The sequence below is a fragment of the Oncorhynchus nerka genome, linkage group LG5 (genome assembly GCF_034236695.1).
Source record: "Oncorhynchus nerka isolate Pitt River linkage group LG5, Oner_Uvic_2.0, whole genome shotgun sequence".
Lineage (NCBI taxonomy): Eukaryota > Metazoa > Chordata > Actinopteri > Salmoniformes > Salmonidae > Oncorhynchus > Oncorhynchus nerka.
The window spans coordinates 7,443,358-7,458,838 of record NC_088400.1 but is presented as its reverse complement, the minus strand read 5'-3'; the positions used below and the strand labels follow the sequence as shown (position 1 = coordinate 7,458,838).

General features: G+C 45.9%; 1 protein-coding gene across 1 annotated transcript; it reads left to right on the top strand.

Annotated features, from left to right (window-relative positions):
- Positions 1–545: 545 nt before the first annotated feature.
- Positions 546–1,656, top strand: LOC115122183 (uncharacterized protein DDB_G0271670-like). The gene is made up of 2 exons (XM_029651375.2): positions 546–820; positions 909–1,656. Exons 1-2 carry the CDS (start codon positions 546–548, stop codon positions 1,654–1,656), a joined length of 1,023 nt encoding a protein of 340 aa, XP_029507235.2.
- Positions 1,657–15,481: the final 13,825 nt, after the last annotated feature.

The following is a 15,481-nucleotide window of genomic DNA, read 5'->3' as shown; positions in this document are numbered from 1 at the left end:
GTTGCAAAAGAGAAGCACATTACCCAGCAATGCAAAAGAGAAGCACATTACCCAGCAATGCAAAAGAGAAGCACATTACCCAGCAATGCAAAAGAGAAGCACATTACCCAGCGTCGCAAAAGAGAAGCACATTACCCAGCAATGCAAAAGAGAAGCACATTACCCAGCACTGCAAAAGAGAAGCACATTACCCAGCGTTGCAAAAGAGAAGCACATCACCCTGGGTTGCAAAAGAGAAGCACATTACCCAGCACTGCAAAAGAGAAGCACATCACCCTGGGTTGCAAAAGAGAAGCACATTACCCAGCACTGCAAAAGAGAAGCACATCACCCAGCACTGCAAAAGAGACAGGACAATCTTCAGAAGCTTCAGCGGGCCGTGAATAGCTGCGGAATGAGCGAAGGGTCAGCACAGCAACAGTTAGGAGGGGCCGCGTGGACCTGTATTAAATTGGATCTGCCATTTCTGAAAAATGTGCTGTTGATTTGATACTATTCAGTCTGGCTTTTGTAGGGAGGGATGTCCGGACAACTGATGAAGATAAATGCCAGGTGTTTCCTTTAGAAGAACAGAAACAAGCAGATCACGAGGGGCCTGCAGCAGCAGTGATAGCCTACTTGTGACCAGCATAGGCAGTGACAGCCTACTTGTGACCAGCATCAGCACCAGTGACAGCCTACTTGTGACCAGCATCAGCACCAGTGATAGCCTACTTGTGGCCAGAAGCAGCACCAGTGATAGCCTACTTGTGACCAGCAGCAGCACCAGTGATAGCCTACTTGTGACCAGCAGCAGCACCAGTGACCAGCAGAAGCACCAGTGATAGCCTACTTGTGGCCAGAAGCAGCACCAGTGATAGCCTACTTGTGACCAGCATATGCAGAAGCGATAGCCTACTTGTGACCAGCAGCAGCACCAGTGATAGCCTACTTGTGGCCAGCAGCAGCACCAGTGATAGCCTACTTGTGGCCAGCAGCAGTGATAGCCTACTTGTGACCAGCAGCAGCACCAGTGATAGCATACTTGTGGCCAGCAGCAGCAGCAGTGATAGGCTACTTGTGGCTAGAAGCAGTGATAGCCTACTTGTGGCCAGAAGCAGTGATAGCCTACTTGTGGCCAGCAGCAGTGATAGCCTACTTGTGGCCAGCAGCAGTGATAGCCTACTTGTGGCCAGCAGCAGTGATAGCCTACTTGTGGCCAGCAGCAGCAGCAGTGACAGCCTACTTGTGGCCAGCAGCAGCAGCAGTGATAGCCTACTTGTGACCAGCAGCAGCACCAGTGACAGCCTACTTGTGATCAGCAGCAGCAGCAGTGAAAGCCTACTTGTGACCAGCAGCAGCACCAGTGACAGCCTACTTGTGACCAGCAGCAGCAGCAGTGATAGCCTACTTGTGACCAGCAGCACCAGTGACAGCCTACTTGTGATCAGCAGCAGCAGCAGTGATAGCCTACTTGTGACCAGCAGCAGCAGTGACAGCCTACTTGTGACCAGCAGCAGCAGTGATAGCCTACTTGTGGCCAGCAGCAGCAGCAGTGATAGCCTACTTGTGGCCAGAAGCAGCACCAGTGATAGCCTACTTGTGACCAGCAGCAGCACCAGTGAAAGCCTACTTGTGGCCAACAGCATCACCAGCAGCACAAGGATGTGGCATTAGAATATAGAATGTCACTGTGAGTGTACCACAGGCTCTACTCTGCTCCAGTCCAGCCATCTGAAGAGTGTTTGGAGTGTTTTTGGTGGCATGTAGCCTTAGTGGCATTTTCTACGCAGATTTCAATGAGCTTAAACTATTTAGAATCACAGAGGGCTCTGTCTAGTACCCGGCAGCCTGCATGCTAACGGATGATGTATCTTAAATGGTACCCTATTCCCAATATAGAGCAGTATTTTTGACCAGGCCTTATAGGGCTCAAATAGGGAATAGGGTATCATTTGGGACGCAAATGGAGAGCACTCCCTGGAGTCTCTGTTTACCAAACCACGTCTGATTTGCTGCTCTCATAGGCAGGCAGGCAGGCAGGCAGGCTGGCAGGCAGGCTGGCAGGCTGGCAGGCAGGCAGGCAGACAGACAGACAGACAGACAGACAGACAGACAGACAGACAGACAGACAGACAGACAGAGACAGACAGACAGACAGACAGACAGACAGACAGACAGACAGACAGACAGACAGACAGACAGACAGACAGACAGACAGACAGACAGACAGACAGACAGACATCCTGAGTCTATTTCAGCCAGAATCTGATAAAAGTTGCCAAACTGAGGATGTAAATCTCTTTAGAAAGGAAAAACAGCAACCATGGTTACAAGCGCAATCCTCCGTTCTGAAAAACACTTTAAACAGTTAATATTTAAATGTCAAACAACAAAATGGGGACGCAGTTAAAAAAAATGTCTCCATTATTTTCTTTACAGCTAGAGGGTGTTATTTAAGGATGTTAATAAACGGGAGAATGGAGGATATTTCCTTTGTTCTCTTTGAGTTTCACCAGACTGTGAGAAAGTGGAGCCAATGCGCATTTAAACTTTTATTTTTATTTTTTATTAAATGTTTGAAGAGTTAGACAATCAGACACAGAGTCTCTTGTGTCATTATATATTTTTTTTTTCATCATAGTTTTTTTTTGTTTTGCACTTTGATATCCAAAACAAAATCTATCTCAGCGGGTGTCTGTGAAATAAATTGCTATCTTTCTCAGAACTGGGCATCTTGATGATCAAGAGGACCAACTGTTTAAGGCAACGCAAGAAGGGAATGTGGCTCACTTGTTCGTCCAATGCTGCAGGCGAGAGGCCTTCCAATAATGACTATGTTTGTAACAATAAACCACATCAGATGAAACTATGTATGGCTACATCATGTCACAATAATGTGTGTTCCAATACTGATTTGAACAGTTATTTTGTAAGAGTTTAAACAACACCCTAATAAATTCTATTTCATGTAAATAAATCCATTTTCGAGGCTATATTATCCTCACTAAAGGGAAAATCTACAGTGCTATGAAAAATAATTTCCCTCTTTTCTGATGTATTCATTTTTGCATATTTTTGATACTGAATGTTATCAGATCTTTAACCAAAACCTAATATTAGATAACCTGAGTTTATAAATAAGAAAAAAAATGTATACTTATTTTATTTATTTAAATGATTTAACTATGATTGAACTAATTTAGATCTTTAACCAAAACCTAATATTAGATAACCTGAGTTTACAAATAATTTTAAAAAATTGATACTTATTTCATTTATTTAAACGATTTAACAAATTTATTAATCAACCAATTCCCCTGTGCCCCTCACACTCAATAACTGGTTGTGCCACCTTTAACTACAAATGACTGCAACCAAATTCTTCTTGTAGTTGTTGATCAGTCTCTCACATCACTGTGGAGGAATTTTGGCCCACTCCTGTATGCTAAACAAGTTTAAAACTCAGTAACATTTGTGGGTTTTCAACTGCTCGTTTCAAGTCCTACCATAACATCTCATTTGGGATTAGGTCTGGACTTTGACTAGGCCATTCCAAAACTAAAAACGTATTCCTTTTTAGCCATTTTCATGTGGACTTGATTGTGTGTTTTGGATCATTGCCTTGCTGCATGGCAGTTCCAGCTCACAGACAGATGGCCTGACATTCTCCTGTAGAAATTATCTGATACAGAGTAGAATTCATGGTTTCTCCTATTAAGGCAAGTCGTCCAAGTCATGAGGCGGCAAAGCATCCCCATACCATCACAGTACCACCACCATGCTTGGTATGAGGTTCATACTGTGGAATGCAGTGATTGGTTTTCACCAGGCATAATGGAACCCATGTCGTCCAATAGGCATCTGGAAGCATCTTGATGATCATCAAGACTCTTGGAAGATTGTTTAACGGACAGATGAGTCAAAAGCAGAACTTGAGAATTTGAGATTCCTCAAAATGTAGTGTATATGCCATCGTCAATAACACATCATCTTTAACACTCCTGTTATGTTTGTTTCATGTTAATTCATTATGTGTTCCCGGTCCAAAATGACCGCCCCCATTATAGCTGATTATAAATCCATAATAATACATATGTTATCACCTACTGTTTTGTTCGATCTTTTTATCAACTTAAGTTCTTGTGAACATTACAAGTTTTGAACTTCTATTTGCTATTTATGGCCTGTAGACCTCATTGACCTGAGCTCATACAACTCGTTTTTGAGTTTTAAAAAATCTGTATGAATTATTTAGACTATAACAAATAGTCAGATGAAACAAACTGTGCTATTTCTCACAGACTACTTTGTGTCAAAGTTTAACAAGGACTCTCTCCTCCTCACCAGTGTCATGATCAAAGATAGGATCAAGAGCATCACATACAGTATATCGCTGCCACAGAATGAATAGTGAGCAAAGGCCTCAAAAAAGCTTTATATACCAGAGCTGTGAGAAAAGTTCTATATATTATTGAAACAATGTTGCGATTGTTTGTGAGAATGCCAACAGCTGTGGGGTTCCCGTGGGGGAAATATTCTATTGGGGAAAGGTTCCCGTGGGGGTTGCCATGGAAGCAAAGAAGTAGATTGAGGTCTGTGTGTGTGTGCTCAAACACACATGCATGTGGGGATCTGGGAGAGGAACCGTGTCCATCTGATGAACGGCCATGTACCTGAACTCAATTTTAAACACTAATTGCAGTCTCACTCATTCATCTCTAATGACCGGTCATTTTTGACCAGGAACACCACAGCTGTACAAGAGTCAAATAAAACACCCGAAATGTTATGAGAATCATCAAAGTGCATGTTGTGTGTTGTGTGTTGATGTCCTGTGTGGGCAAAGTCATGGAAGCTTATGCCAATCAGATTAAATCAGAACTTAATTTTTCAGTGAGAAAACTTGAAAAATCGGTCCAATTCAACCGGAACACTGCAGAAGGCTTAAAACAGTGGGAGACACTAACTCACTGTGCTCATCAATAACACATCATCTTAATACAGTAGGAGACACTAACTCACTGTGCTCATCAATAACACATCATCTTAATACAGTAGGAGACACTAACTCACTGTGCTCATCAATAACACATCATCTTAATACAGTAGGAGACACTAACTCACTGTGCTCATCAATAACACATCATCTTAATACAGTAGGAGACACTAACTCACTGTGCTCATCAATAACACATCATCTTAATACAGTAGGAGACACTAACTCACTGTGCTGCAGATCAGTCTGGCAGTCACAATTAACCATCTAAGTGGGGTTCAATCAAGTGCAGTCTTTGGTGAGGGAATTTGTCTTTTCCAGTCTCCGTCCATCAGTGGCAGAATGATTTGTATTGATTTCATGTCTAGAGGCTCTGCAGACTACAGCTGTGACTCACCTCCCTCTCTGTGACAGACTCAACGTCCTCACGTACAGAAGGATCTGACTACAGTCTACAGCTGAGAGCTAAGGGCTGTGACTCACCTCCCTCTCTGTGATAGACTCAAAGTCCTCATGTACATGAGGACATTGAGTCTATCACAGAGAGGGAGGTGGGTCACAGCCCCTCGCTCTCAGCTGTAGACTGTAGTCAGATCCTTCTGTACCTCACGTTGAGTCTATCACAGAGAGGGAGGTGAGTCACAGCCCCTCGCTCTCAGCTGTAGTCTGTAGTCAGATCCTTCTGTACCTCACGTTGAGTCTGTCACAGAGAGGGAGGTGAGTCACAGCCCCTCGCTCTCAGCTGTAGTCTGTAGTCAGATCCTTCTGTACATGAGGACTTTGAGTCTTTCACAGAGAGGGAGGTGAGTCACAGCCCCTCGCTCTCAGCTGTAGTTTGTAGTCAGATCCTTCTGTACCTCAGGTTGAGTCTTTCACAGAGAGGGAGGTGAGTCACAGCCCCTCGCTCTCAGCTGTAGTCTGTAGTCAGATCCTTCTGTGCATGAGGACTTTGAGTCTATCACAGAGAGGGAGGTGGGTCACAGCCCCTCGCTCTCAGCTGTAGTCTGTAGTCAGATCCTTCTGTACATGAGGACTTTGAGTCTATCACAGAGAGGGAGGTGAGTCACAGCCCCTAGCTCTCAGCTGTAGTCTGTAGTCAGATCCTTCTGTACATGAGGACTTTGAGTCTATCACAGAGAGGGAGGTGAGTCACAGCCCCTAGCTCTCAGCTGTAGTCTGTAGTCAGATCCTTCTGTACCTCACGTTGAGTCTATCACAGAGAGGGAGGTGAGTCACATCCCTTAGCTCTCAGCTGTAGACTGTAGTCAGATCCTTCTGTACATGAGGACTTTGAGTCTATCACAGAGAGGGAGGTGAGTCACAGCCCTTAGCTCTCAGCTGTAGACTGTAGTCAGATCCTTCTGTACAGAAGGATCTGACTACAGACTACAGCTGAGAGCGAGGGGCTGTGACTCACCTCCCTCTCTGTGACAGACTCAGCGTGAGGTACAGAAGGATCTGCATCCCCAATGGCGCCCTATTCTCAACAGGGTGCACTACTGTTGACCAGAGACCAAAGCGCCCTTTTCAAAATTAGTGCACTATATCGGGAATAGGGTGCCTTTACGGACAAAGACAAGAAGAAGCTGTTCTTTAACGAGTTGGCCTTTCAACGTGCACAAAGCACCAGAAATCATAACACAGGCTACAAACACCAAGGGATGGTGTGCAGTTTGGCACGAAGCAGATTTTCAATACAGACAGGAAGTTCCATAGCAAGACATACCACAAATAATAATGCATACTGTAAGCATGTTGTGCCTTCAAACAGGAAGTACCTACAGTAACCATGTTGTGCCTACAAACAGGAAGCACCAAGAGCAACCATGTTGTGCCTACAAACAGGAAGTACCTACAGGAACCATGTTGTGCCTACAACCAGGAAGCACCAAGAGTAACCATGTTGTGCCTACAAACAGGAAGTACCTACAGTAAGTAACCATGTTGTGCCTACAAACAGGAAGTACCTACAGTAACCATGTTGTGCCTACAAACAGGAAGCACCAAGAGCAACCATGCTGTGCCTACAAACAGGAAGTACCTACAGGAACCATGTTGTGCCTACAACCAGGAAGCACTAAGAGTAACCATGTTGTGCCTACAAACAGGAAGTACCTACAGGAACCATGTTGTGCCTACAACCAGGAAGCACCAAGAGTAACCATGTTGTGCCTACAAACAGGAAGTACCTACAGTAAGTAACCATGTTGTGCCTACAAACAGGAAGTACCTACAGTAACCATGTTGTGCCTACAAACAGGAAGCACCAAGAGCAACCATGCTGTGCCTACAAACAGGAAGTACCTACAGGAACCATGTTGTGCCTACAAACAGGAAGTACCTACAGGAACCATGTTGTGTCTACAACCAGGAAGCACCAAGAGTAACCATGTTGTGCCTACAAACAGGAAGTACCTACAGTAAGTAACCATGTTGTGCCTACAAACAGGAAGTACCTACAGTAACCATGTTGTGCCTACAAACAGGAAGCACCAAGAGCAACCATGTTGTGCCTACAAACAGGAAGTACCTACAGGAACCATGTTGTGCCTACAACCAGGAAGCACCAAGAGTAACCATGTTGTGCCTACAAACAGGAAGTACCTACAGTAAGTAACCATGTTGTGCCTACAAACAGGAAGTACCTACAGTAACCATGTTGTGCCTACAAACAGGAAGCACCAAGAGCAACCATGCTGTGCCTACAAACAGGAAGTACCTACAGGAACCATGTTGTGCCTACAACCAGGAAGCACTAAGAGTAACCATGTTGTGCCTACAAACAGGAAGTACCTACAGGAACCATGTTGTGCCTACAACCAGGAAGCACCAAGAGTAACCATGTTGTGCCTACAAACAGGAAGTACCTACAGTAAGTAACCATGTTGTGCCTACAAACAGGAAGTACCTACAGTAACCATGTTGTGCCTACAAACAGGAAGCACCAAGAGCAACCATGCTGTGCCTACAAACAGGAAGTACCTACAGGAACCATGTTGTGCCTACAAACAGGAAGTACCTACAGGAACCATGTTGTGTCTACAACCAGGAAGCACCAAGAGTAACCATGTTGTGCCTACAAACAGGAAGTACCTACAGTAAGTAACCATGTTGTGCCTACAAACAGGAAGTACCTACAGGAACCATGTTGTGCCTACAACCAGGAAGCACCAAGAGTAACCATGTTGTGCCTACAAACAGGAAGTACCTACAGTAAGTAACCATGTTGTGCCTACAAACAGGAAGTACCTACAGGAACCATGTTGTGCCTACAAACAGGAAGTACCTACAGGAACCATGTTGTGCCTACAAACAGGAAGTACTACCTACAGTACAATTAAAATGCTCCACAGAAGTTAGCATAGTGTTCCCCGCAGATACAGTATAAACAGAACCATTCCATGTAAGGGTGCCTATACTTTGGGGCAAAAAAACAAAAACAGGACAACCTCCAGATCAATCAATCAATCAAATTAATTTATAAAGCCCTTTTTAACATCAGCAGATGTCACAAAGTGCAATACAGAAATGCAGTCTGGGAATCTCTAAACAATATTCCACCAAAACCTAGCTGTGCTAACCTTTCACAACCTATGATTTCTTTTCAGCAACCAATGTTACCAGCATGTACCACATTTGCATGTAAGTTGCTTCAGGTATCATCCCCCTGAAACACATGATATGAAATCCAATTGAGTGAGGAATTTGAGGAATTTCTTTTCAGCTGTTTACTTTTAGGCTACATGGTCAACTCTGGCATGCCTTGTGTTGTCTCCTGCAGAGCATTCAAACCAAAACCTTATTGAGTGAGTTACCTCTGAGTTAGTGAGTTGGGTGAGTAACTGTTATTCAGTTTGCCCTCTTTTTTCAAGCTTCTCATACAACATTATAAGATACTCAAATAAGAGCTGCTTGTTGGCTGTTCCATAAGAGCTGCTTATTGGCTATTCCATAAGAGCTGCTTATTGGCTATTCCATAAGAGCTGCTTATTGGCTGTTCCATAAGAGCTGCTTATTGGCTGTTCCATAAAAGCTGCTTATTGGCTATTCCATAAGAGCTGCTTATTGGCTATTCCATAAGAGCTGCTTATTGGCTGTTCCATAAGAGCTGCTTATTGGCTATTCCATAAGAGCTGCTTATTGGCTATTCCATAAGAGCTGCTTATTGGCTATTCCATAAGAGCTGCTTATTGGCTGTTCCATAAGAGCTGCTTATTGGCTATTCCATAAGAGCTGCTTATTGGCTATTCCATAAGAGCTGCTTATTGGCTATTCCATAAGAGCTGCTTATTGGCTGATCCATAAGAGCTGCTTATTGGCTATTCCATAAGAGCTGCTTATTGGCTGTTCCATAAGAGCTGCTTATTGGCTATTCCATAAGAGCTGCTTATTGGCTGTTCCATAAGAGCTGCTTATTGGCTATTCCATAAGAGCTGCTTATTGGCTGTTCCATAAGAGCTGCTTATTGGCTATTCCATAAGAGCTGCTTATTGGCTGTTCCATAAGAGCTGCTTATTGGCTATTCCATAAGAGCTGCTTATTGGCTGTTCCATAAGAGCTGCTTATTGGCTGTTCCATAAGAGCTGCTTATTGGCTGTTCCATAAGAGCTGCTTATTGGCTATTCCATAAGAGCTGCTTATTGGCTGTTCCATAAGAGCTGCTTATTGGCTATTCCATAAGAGCTGCTTATTGGCTATTCCATAAGAGCTGCTTATTGGCTATTCCACTCACTGATTAGTTATTTGTTATAGGGTAGGATCCTAACTTAAGATCCATGTGTGTGTTTAACTGAATACTTAATCACGCTGTTGCTGTTGTGGCATATTTCCATTAAAAACGACTACTTTACAGCCTCTTGGAAAACTATTTCCCCCTTTCTAATTGTCTCTACTTTTGCGTATTTTTGACACTGAATGTTATCAGATATTCAACTAAAACCTAATATTAGATACAGAGAACCTGAGTGAACAACTAACACAACAGTTACATACTTAATTTAATTTATTTCATAAAGTTACAAAGTTATGTAACACCCAATGTATCATCATCTTACATAGATGTGCTTACATTGGTGTTTTATCATTACATTTACATTTAAGTCATTTAGCAGACGCTCTTATCCAGAGCGACTTACAAATTGGTGCATTCACCTTATGACCTCCAGTGGAACAGTAGTGCATCTAAATCTTTTCAGGGGGGGGGGTGAGAGGGATTACTTTATCCTATCCTAGGTATTCCTTAAAGAGGTGGGGTTTCAGGTGTCTCCGGAAGGTGGTGATTGACTCCGCTGTCCTGGCGTCGTGAGGGAGTTTGTTCCACCATTGGGGGGCCAGAGCAGCGAACAGTTTTGACTGGGCTGAGCGGGAACTGTACTTCCTCAGTGGTAGGGAGGCGAGCAGGCCAGAGGTGGATGAACGCAGTGCCCTTGTTTGGGTGTAGGGCCTGATCAGAGCCTGGAGGTACTGAGGTGCCGTTCCCCCTCACAGCTCCGTAGGCAAGCACCATGGTCTTGTAGCGGATGCGAGCTTCAACTGGAAGCCAGTGGAGGGAGCGGAGGAGCGGGGTGACGTGAGAGAACTTGGGAAGGTTGAACACCAGACGGGCTGCGGCGTTCTGGATGAGTTGTAGGGGTTTAATGGCACAGGCAGGGAGCCCAGCCAACAGCGAGTTGCAGTAATCCAGACGGGAGATGACAAGTGCCTGGATTAGGACCTGCGCCGCTTCCTGTGTGAGGCAGGGTCGTACTCTGCGGATGTTGTAGAGCATGAACCTACAGGAACGGGCCACCGCCTTGATGTTAGTTGAGAACGACAGGGTGTTGTCCAGGATCACGCCAAAGTTCTTGGCGCTCTGGGAGGAGGACACAATGGAGTTGTCAACCGTGATGGCGAGATCATGGAACGGGCAGTCCTTCCCCGGGAGGAAGAGCAGCTCCGTCTTGCCGAGGTTCAGCTTGAGGTGGTGATCCGTCATCCACACGGATATGTCTGCCAGACATGCAGAGATGCGATTCGCCACCTGGTCATCAGAAGGGGGAAAGGAGAAGATTAATTGTGTGTCGTCTGCATAGCAATGATAGGAGAGACCATGTGAGGTTATGACAGAGCCAAGTGACTTGGTGTATAGCGAGAATAGGAGAGGGCCTAGAACAGAGCCCTGGGGGACACCAGTGGTGAGAGCACGTGGTGTGGAGACGGATTCTCGCCACGCCACCTGGTAGGAGCGACCTGTCAGGTAGGACGCAATCCAAGCGTGGGCCGCGCCGGAGATGCCCAACTTGGAGAGGGTGGAGAGGAGGATCTGATGGTTCACAGTATCGAAGGCAGCCGATAGGTCTAGAAGGATGAGAGCAGAGGAGAGAGAGTTAGCTTTAGCAGTGCGGAGCGCCTCCGTGATACAGAGAAGAGCAGTCTCAGTTGAATGACTAGTCTTGAAACCTGACTGATTTGGATCAAGAAGGTCATTCTGAGAGAGATAGCGTGAGAGCTGGCCAAGGACGGCACGTTCAAGAGTTTTGGAGAGAAAAGAAAGAAGGGATACTGGTCTGTAGTTGTTGACATCGGAGGGATCGAGTGTAGGTTTTTTCAGAAGGGGTGCAACTCTCGCTCTCTGAAGACGGAAGGGACGTAGCCAGCGGTCAGGGATGAGTTGATGAGCGAGGTGAGGTAAGGGAGAAGGTCTCCGGAAATGGTCTGGAGAAGAGAGGAGGGATAGGGTCAAGCGGGCAGGTTGTTGGGCGGCCGGCCGTCACAAGACGCGAGATTTCATCTGGAGAGAGAGGGGAGAAAGAGGTCAGAGCACAGGGTAGGGCAGTGTGAGCAGAACCAGCGGTGTCGTTTGACTTAGCAAACGAGGATCGGATGTCGTCGACCTTCTTTTCAAAATGGTTGACGAAGTCATCTGCAGAGAGGGAGGAGGGGGAGGGGGAGGAGGATTCAGGAGGGAGGAGAAGGTTGCAAAGAGCTTCCTAGGGTTAGAGGCAGATGCTTGGAATTTAGAGTGGTAGAAAGTGGCTTTAGCAGCAGAGAGAGAAGAGGAAAATGTAGAGAGGAGGGAGTGAAAGGATGTCAGGTCCGCAGGGAGGCGAGTTTTCCTCCATTTCCGCTCGGCTGCCCGGAGCCCTGTTCTGTGAGCTCGCAATGAGTCGTCGAGCCACGGAGCGGGAGGGGAGGACCGAGCCGGCCTGGAGGATAGGGGACATAGAGAGTCAAAGGATGCAGAAAGGGAGGAGAGGAGGGTTGAGGAGGCAGAATCAGGAGATAGGTTGGAGAAGGTTTGAGCAGAGGGAAGAGATGATAGGATGGAAGAGGAGAGAGTAGCGGGGGAGAGAGCGAAGGTTGGGACGGCGCGATACCATCCGAGTAGGGGCAGTGTGGGAAGTGTTGGATGAGAGCGAGAGGGAAAAGGATACAAGGTAGTGGTCGGAGACTTGGAGGGGTTGCAACGAGGTTAGTGGAAGAACAGCATCTAGTAAAGATGAGGTCGAGCGTATTTCCTGCCTTGTGAGTAGGGGGGAAGGTGAGAGGGTGAGGTCAAAAGAGGAGAGGAGTGGAAAGAAGGAGGCAGAGAGGAATGAGTCAAAGGTAGGCGTGGGGAGGTTAAAGTCGCCCAGAACTGTGAGAGGTGAGCCGTCCTCAGGAAAGGAGCTTATCAAGGCATCAAGCTCATTGATGAACTCTCCGAGGAACCTGGAGGGCGATAAATGATAAGGATGTTAAGCTTGAAAGGGCTGGTAACTGTGACAGCATGGAATTCAAAGGAGGCGATAGACAGATGGGTAAGGGGAAAGAGAGAATGACCACTTGGGAGAGATGAGGATCCCGGTGCCACCACCCCGCTGACCAGAAGCTCTCGGGGTGTGCGAGAACACGTGGGCAGACGAAGAGAGAGCAGTAGGAGTAGCAGTGTTGTCTGTGGTGATCCATGTTTCCGTCAGTGCCAAGAAGTCGAGGGACTGGAGGGAGACATAGGCGGAGATGAACTCTGCCTTGTTGGCCGCAGATCGACAGTTCCAGAGGCTACCGGAGACCTGGAACTCCACGTGGGTCGTGCGCGCTGGGACCACCAGATTAGGTGGCCGCGGCCACGCGGTGTGGAGCGTTTGTATGGTCTGTGCAGAGAGGAGAGAACAGGGATAGACAGACACATAGTTGACAGGCTACACAAGAGGCTACGCTAATGCAAAGGAGATTGGAATGACAAGTGGACTACACGTCACGAGTGTTCAGAAAGTTAAGCTTACGTAGCAAGAATCTTATTGACTAAAATGATTAAAATGATACAGTACTGCTGAAGTAGGCTAGCTGGCAGAGGCTGCGTTGTTGACTATGTAGGCTAGCTGGCATTGGCTGCGTTGTTGACACTACACTAATCAAGTCGTTCCGTTGAGTGTAATAGTTTCTACTGTGCTGCTATTCGGGGCTAGCTGGCTAGCTAGCAGTGTTGATTACGTTACGTTGCGTTAAAAGAACGACAATAGCTGGCTAGCTAACCTAGGAAATCGCTCTAGACTACACAATTATCTTTGATACAAAGACGGCTATGTAGCTAGCTATGTAGCTAGCTACGATCAAACAAATCAAGCCGTTGTACTGTAATGAAATGAAATGAAAAATGTGATACTACCTGTGGAGCGAAGCGAAATGCGATCGGATTGTTGAGTGCAGAAGTTCTGTTCGGTAGACGTTGGCTAGCTGTTGGCTAGCTAGCAGAGTCTCCTGCGGACCGAGTGCAGATGCGACCGCTCGCTCCAACCCGGAAGTCGTCAACTTATCACAATACAGTCTATCCAACTGGTATGTTAAATCACATTACATTACAGTCTATCCAACTGGTATGTCAAATCACATTACAGTCTATCTAACTGGTATGTCAAATCACATTACAGTCTATCTAATTAATATGTCTAATCAGATCACATTAGAGTCTAACTAAACTCAGCAAAGAAATTACAATGTCCGTACTGTGAGACGCCTAACACAGCGCTACAGGGAAACAGAACGGACAGCTGATCATCCTCGCAGTGGCAGACCACGTGTAACAACACCTGCAAAGGATCGGTACATCCGAACATCACACCTGCGGGACAGGTACAGGATGGCAACAACAACTGCCCGAGTTTCACCAGGAACGCACAATCCCTCCATCAGTGCTCAGACTGTGCGCATTAGGCTGAGAGAGGCTGGACTGAGGGCTTGTTGGCCTGTTGTAAGGCAGGTCCTCACCAGACATCACCGACAACAACGTCGCCTATGGGCACAAACTTACCGTCGCTGGATCAGACAGGACTGGCAAAAAGTGCTCTTCACTGACGAGTCGTGGTTTTGTCTCACCAGGGGTGATGGTCAGATTCGCATTTATCGTTGAAGGAATGAGCGTTACATCGAGGCCTGTACTCTGGAGCAGCATCGATTTGGAGGTGGAGGATCCGTCATGGTCTGGGGCGGTGTGTCACAGGGAAGACATCCTCCTCTGATACACTTCCTGCAGGCTCATCCTGACATGACCCTCCAGCATGACAATGCCACCAGCCATACTACTGGTTCTGTGCATGATTTCTTGCAAAACAGGAATGTCAGTGTTCTGCCATGGTCAGCGAGGAGCCTGGATCTCAATCCCATTGAGCATGTCTGTGACCTGTTGGATCGGAGGGTGAGGGCTAGGGCCATTCCCCCACAGAAATGTCCAGGAACTTGCAGGTGCCTTGGTGGAAGAGTGGGGTAACATCTCACAGCAAAAACTGGCAAATCTGGTGCAGTCCATGAGGAGGAGATGCACTGCAGTACTTAATGCAGCTGGTGGCCACACCAGATACTGACTGTTACTTTTGATTTTGACCCCTCCCCTCTTTGTTCAAGGACACATTATTCAATTTCTGTTAGTCACATGTCTGTGGAACTTGTTCAGTTTATGTCTCAGTTGTTGAATCTTATGTTCATACAAATATTTACACATGGTAAGTTTGCTGAAAATAAATGCAGTTGACAGTGAGAGGACGTTTCTTTTTTTGCTGAATTGAGTATGTCTAATCACATTACAATCTACAGTGCTTTTGGAAAGCATTAAGATCCCTGGACCTTTCCCACATTTTGTTACATTACAGCCTATTCAAAAATGGATTAAATAAATAAAAATCCTTATCAATCTACAGATAATACCCCATAATTACAAAGCTAATACAGGTTTTTAGAAATGTTTGCAAATGTATAGAAAAAACAGAAATGCCTTATTTACATAATTATTCAGATCCAGTTGACAATGCATTTTAGAGCAAAAACCAAGCCACGAAGTCAAAGGAATTGTCTGTGGAGTTCTGAGACAGGATTTTGTCAAGGCACGTTTCTTAGGTAGGCTACCAAAACATTTCTTCAGCATTGAAGGTTTCCAAAAACACAACGTCGTCCATCATCATCATCCATCGGGCGGCAGGGTAGCCTAGTGGTTAGAGAGTTGGACTAGTAACCGGAAGGTTGCCAGTTCAAACCCCCGAGCTGACAAGGTAT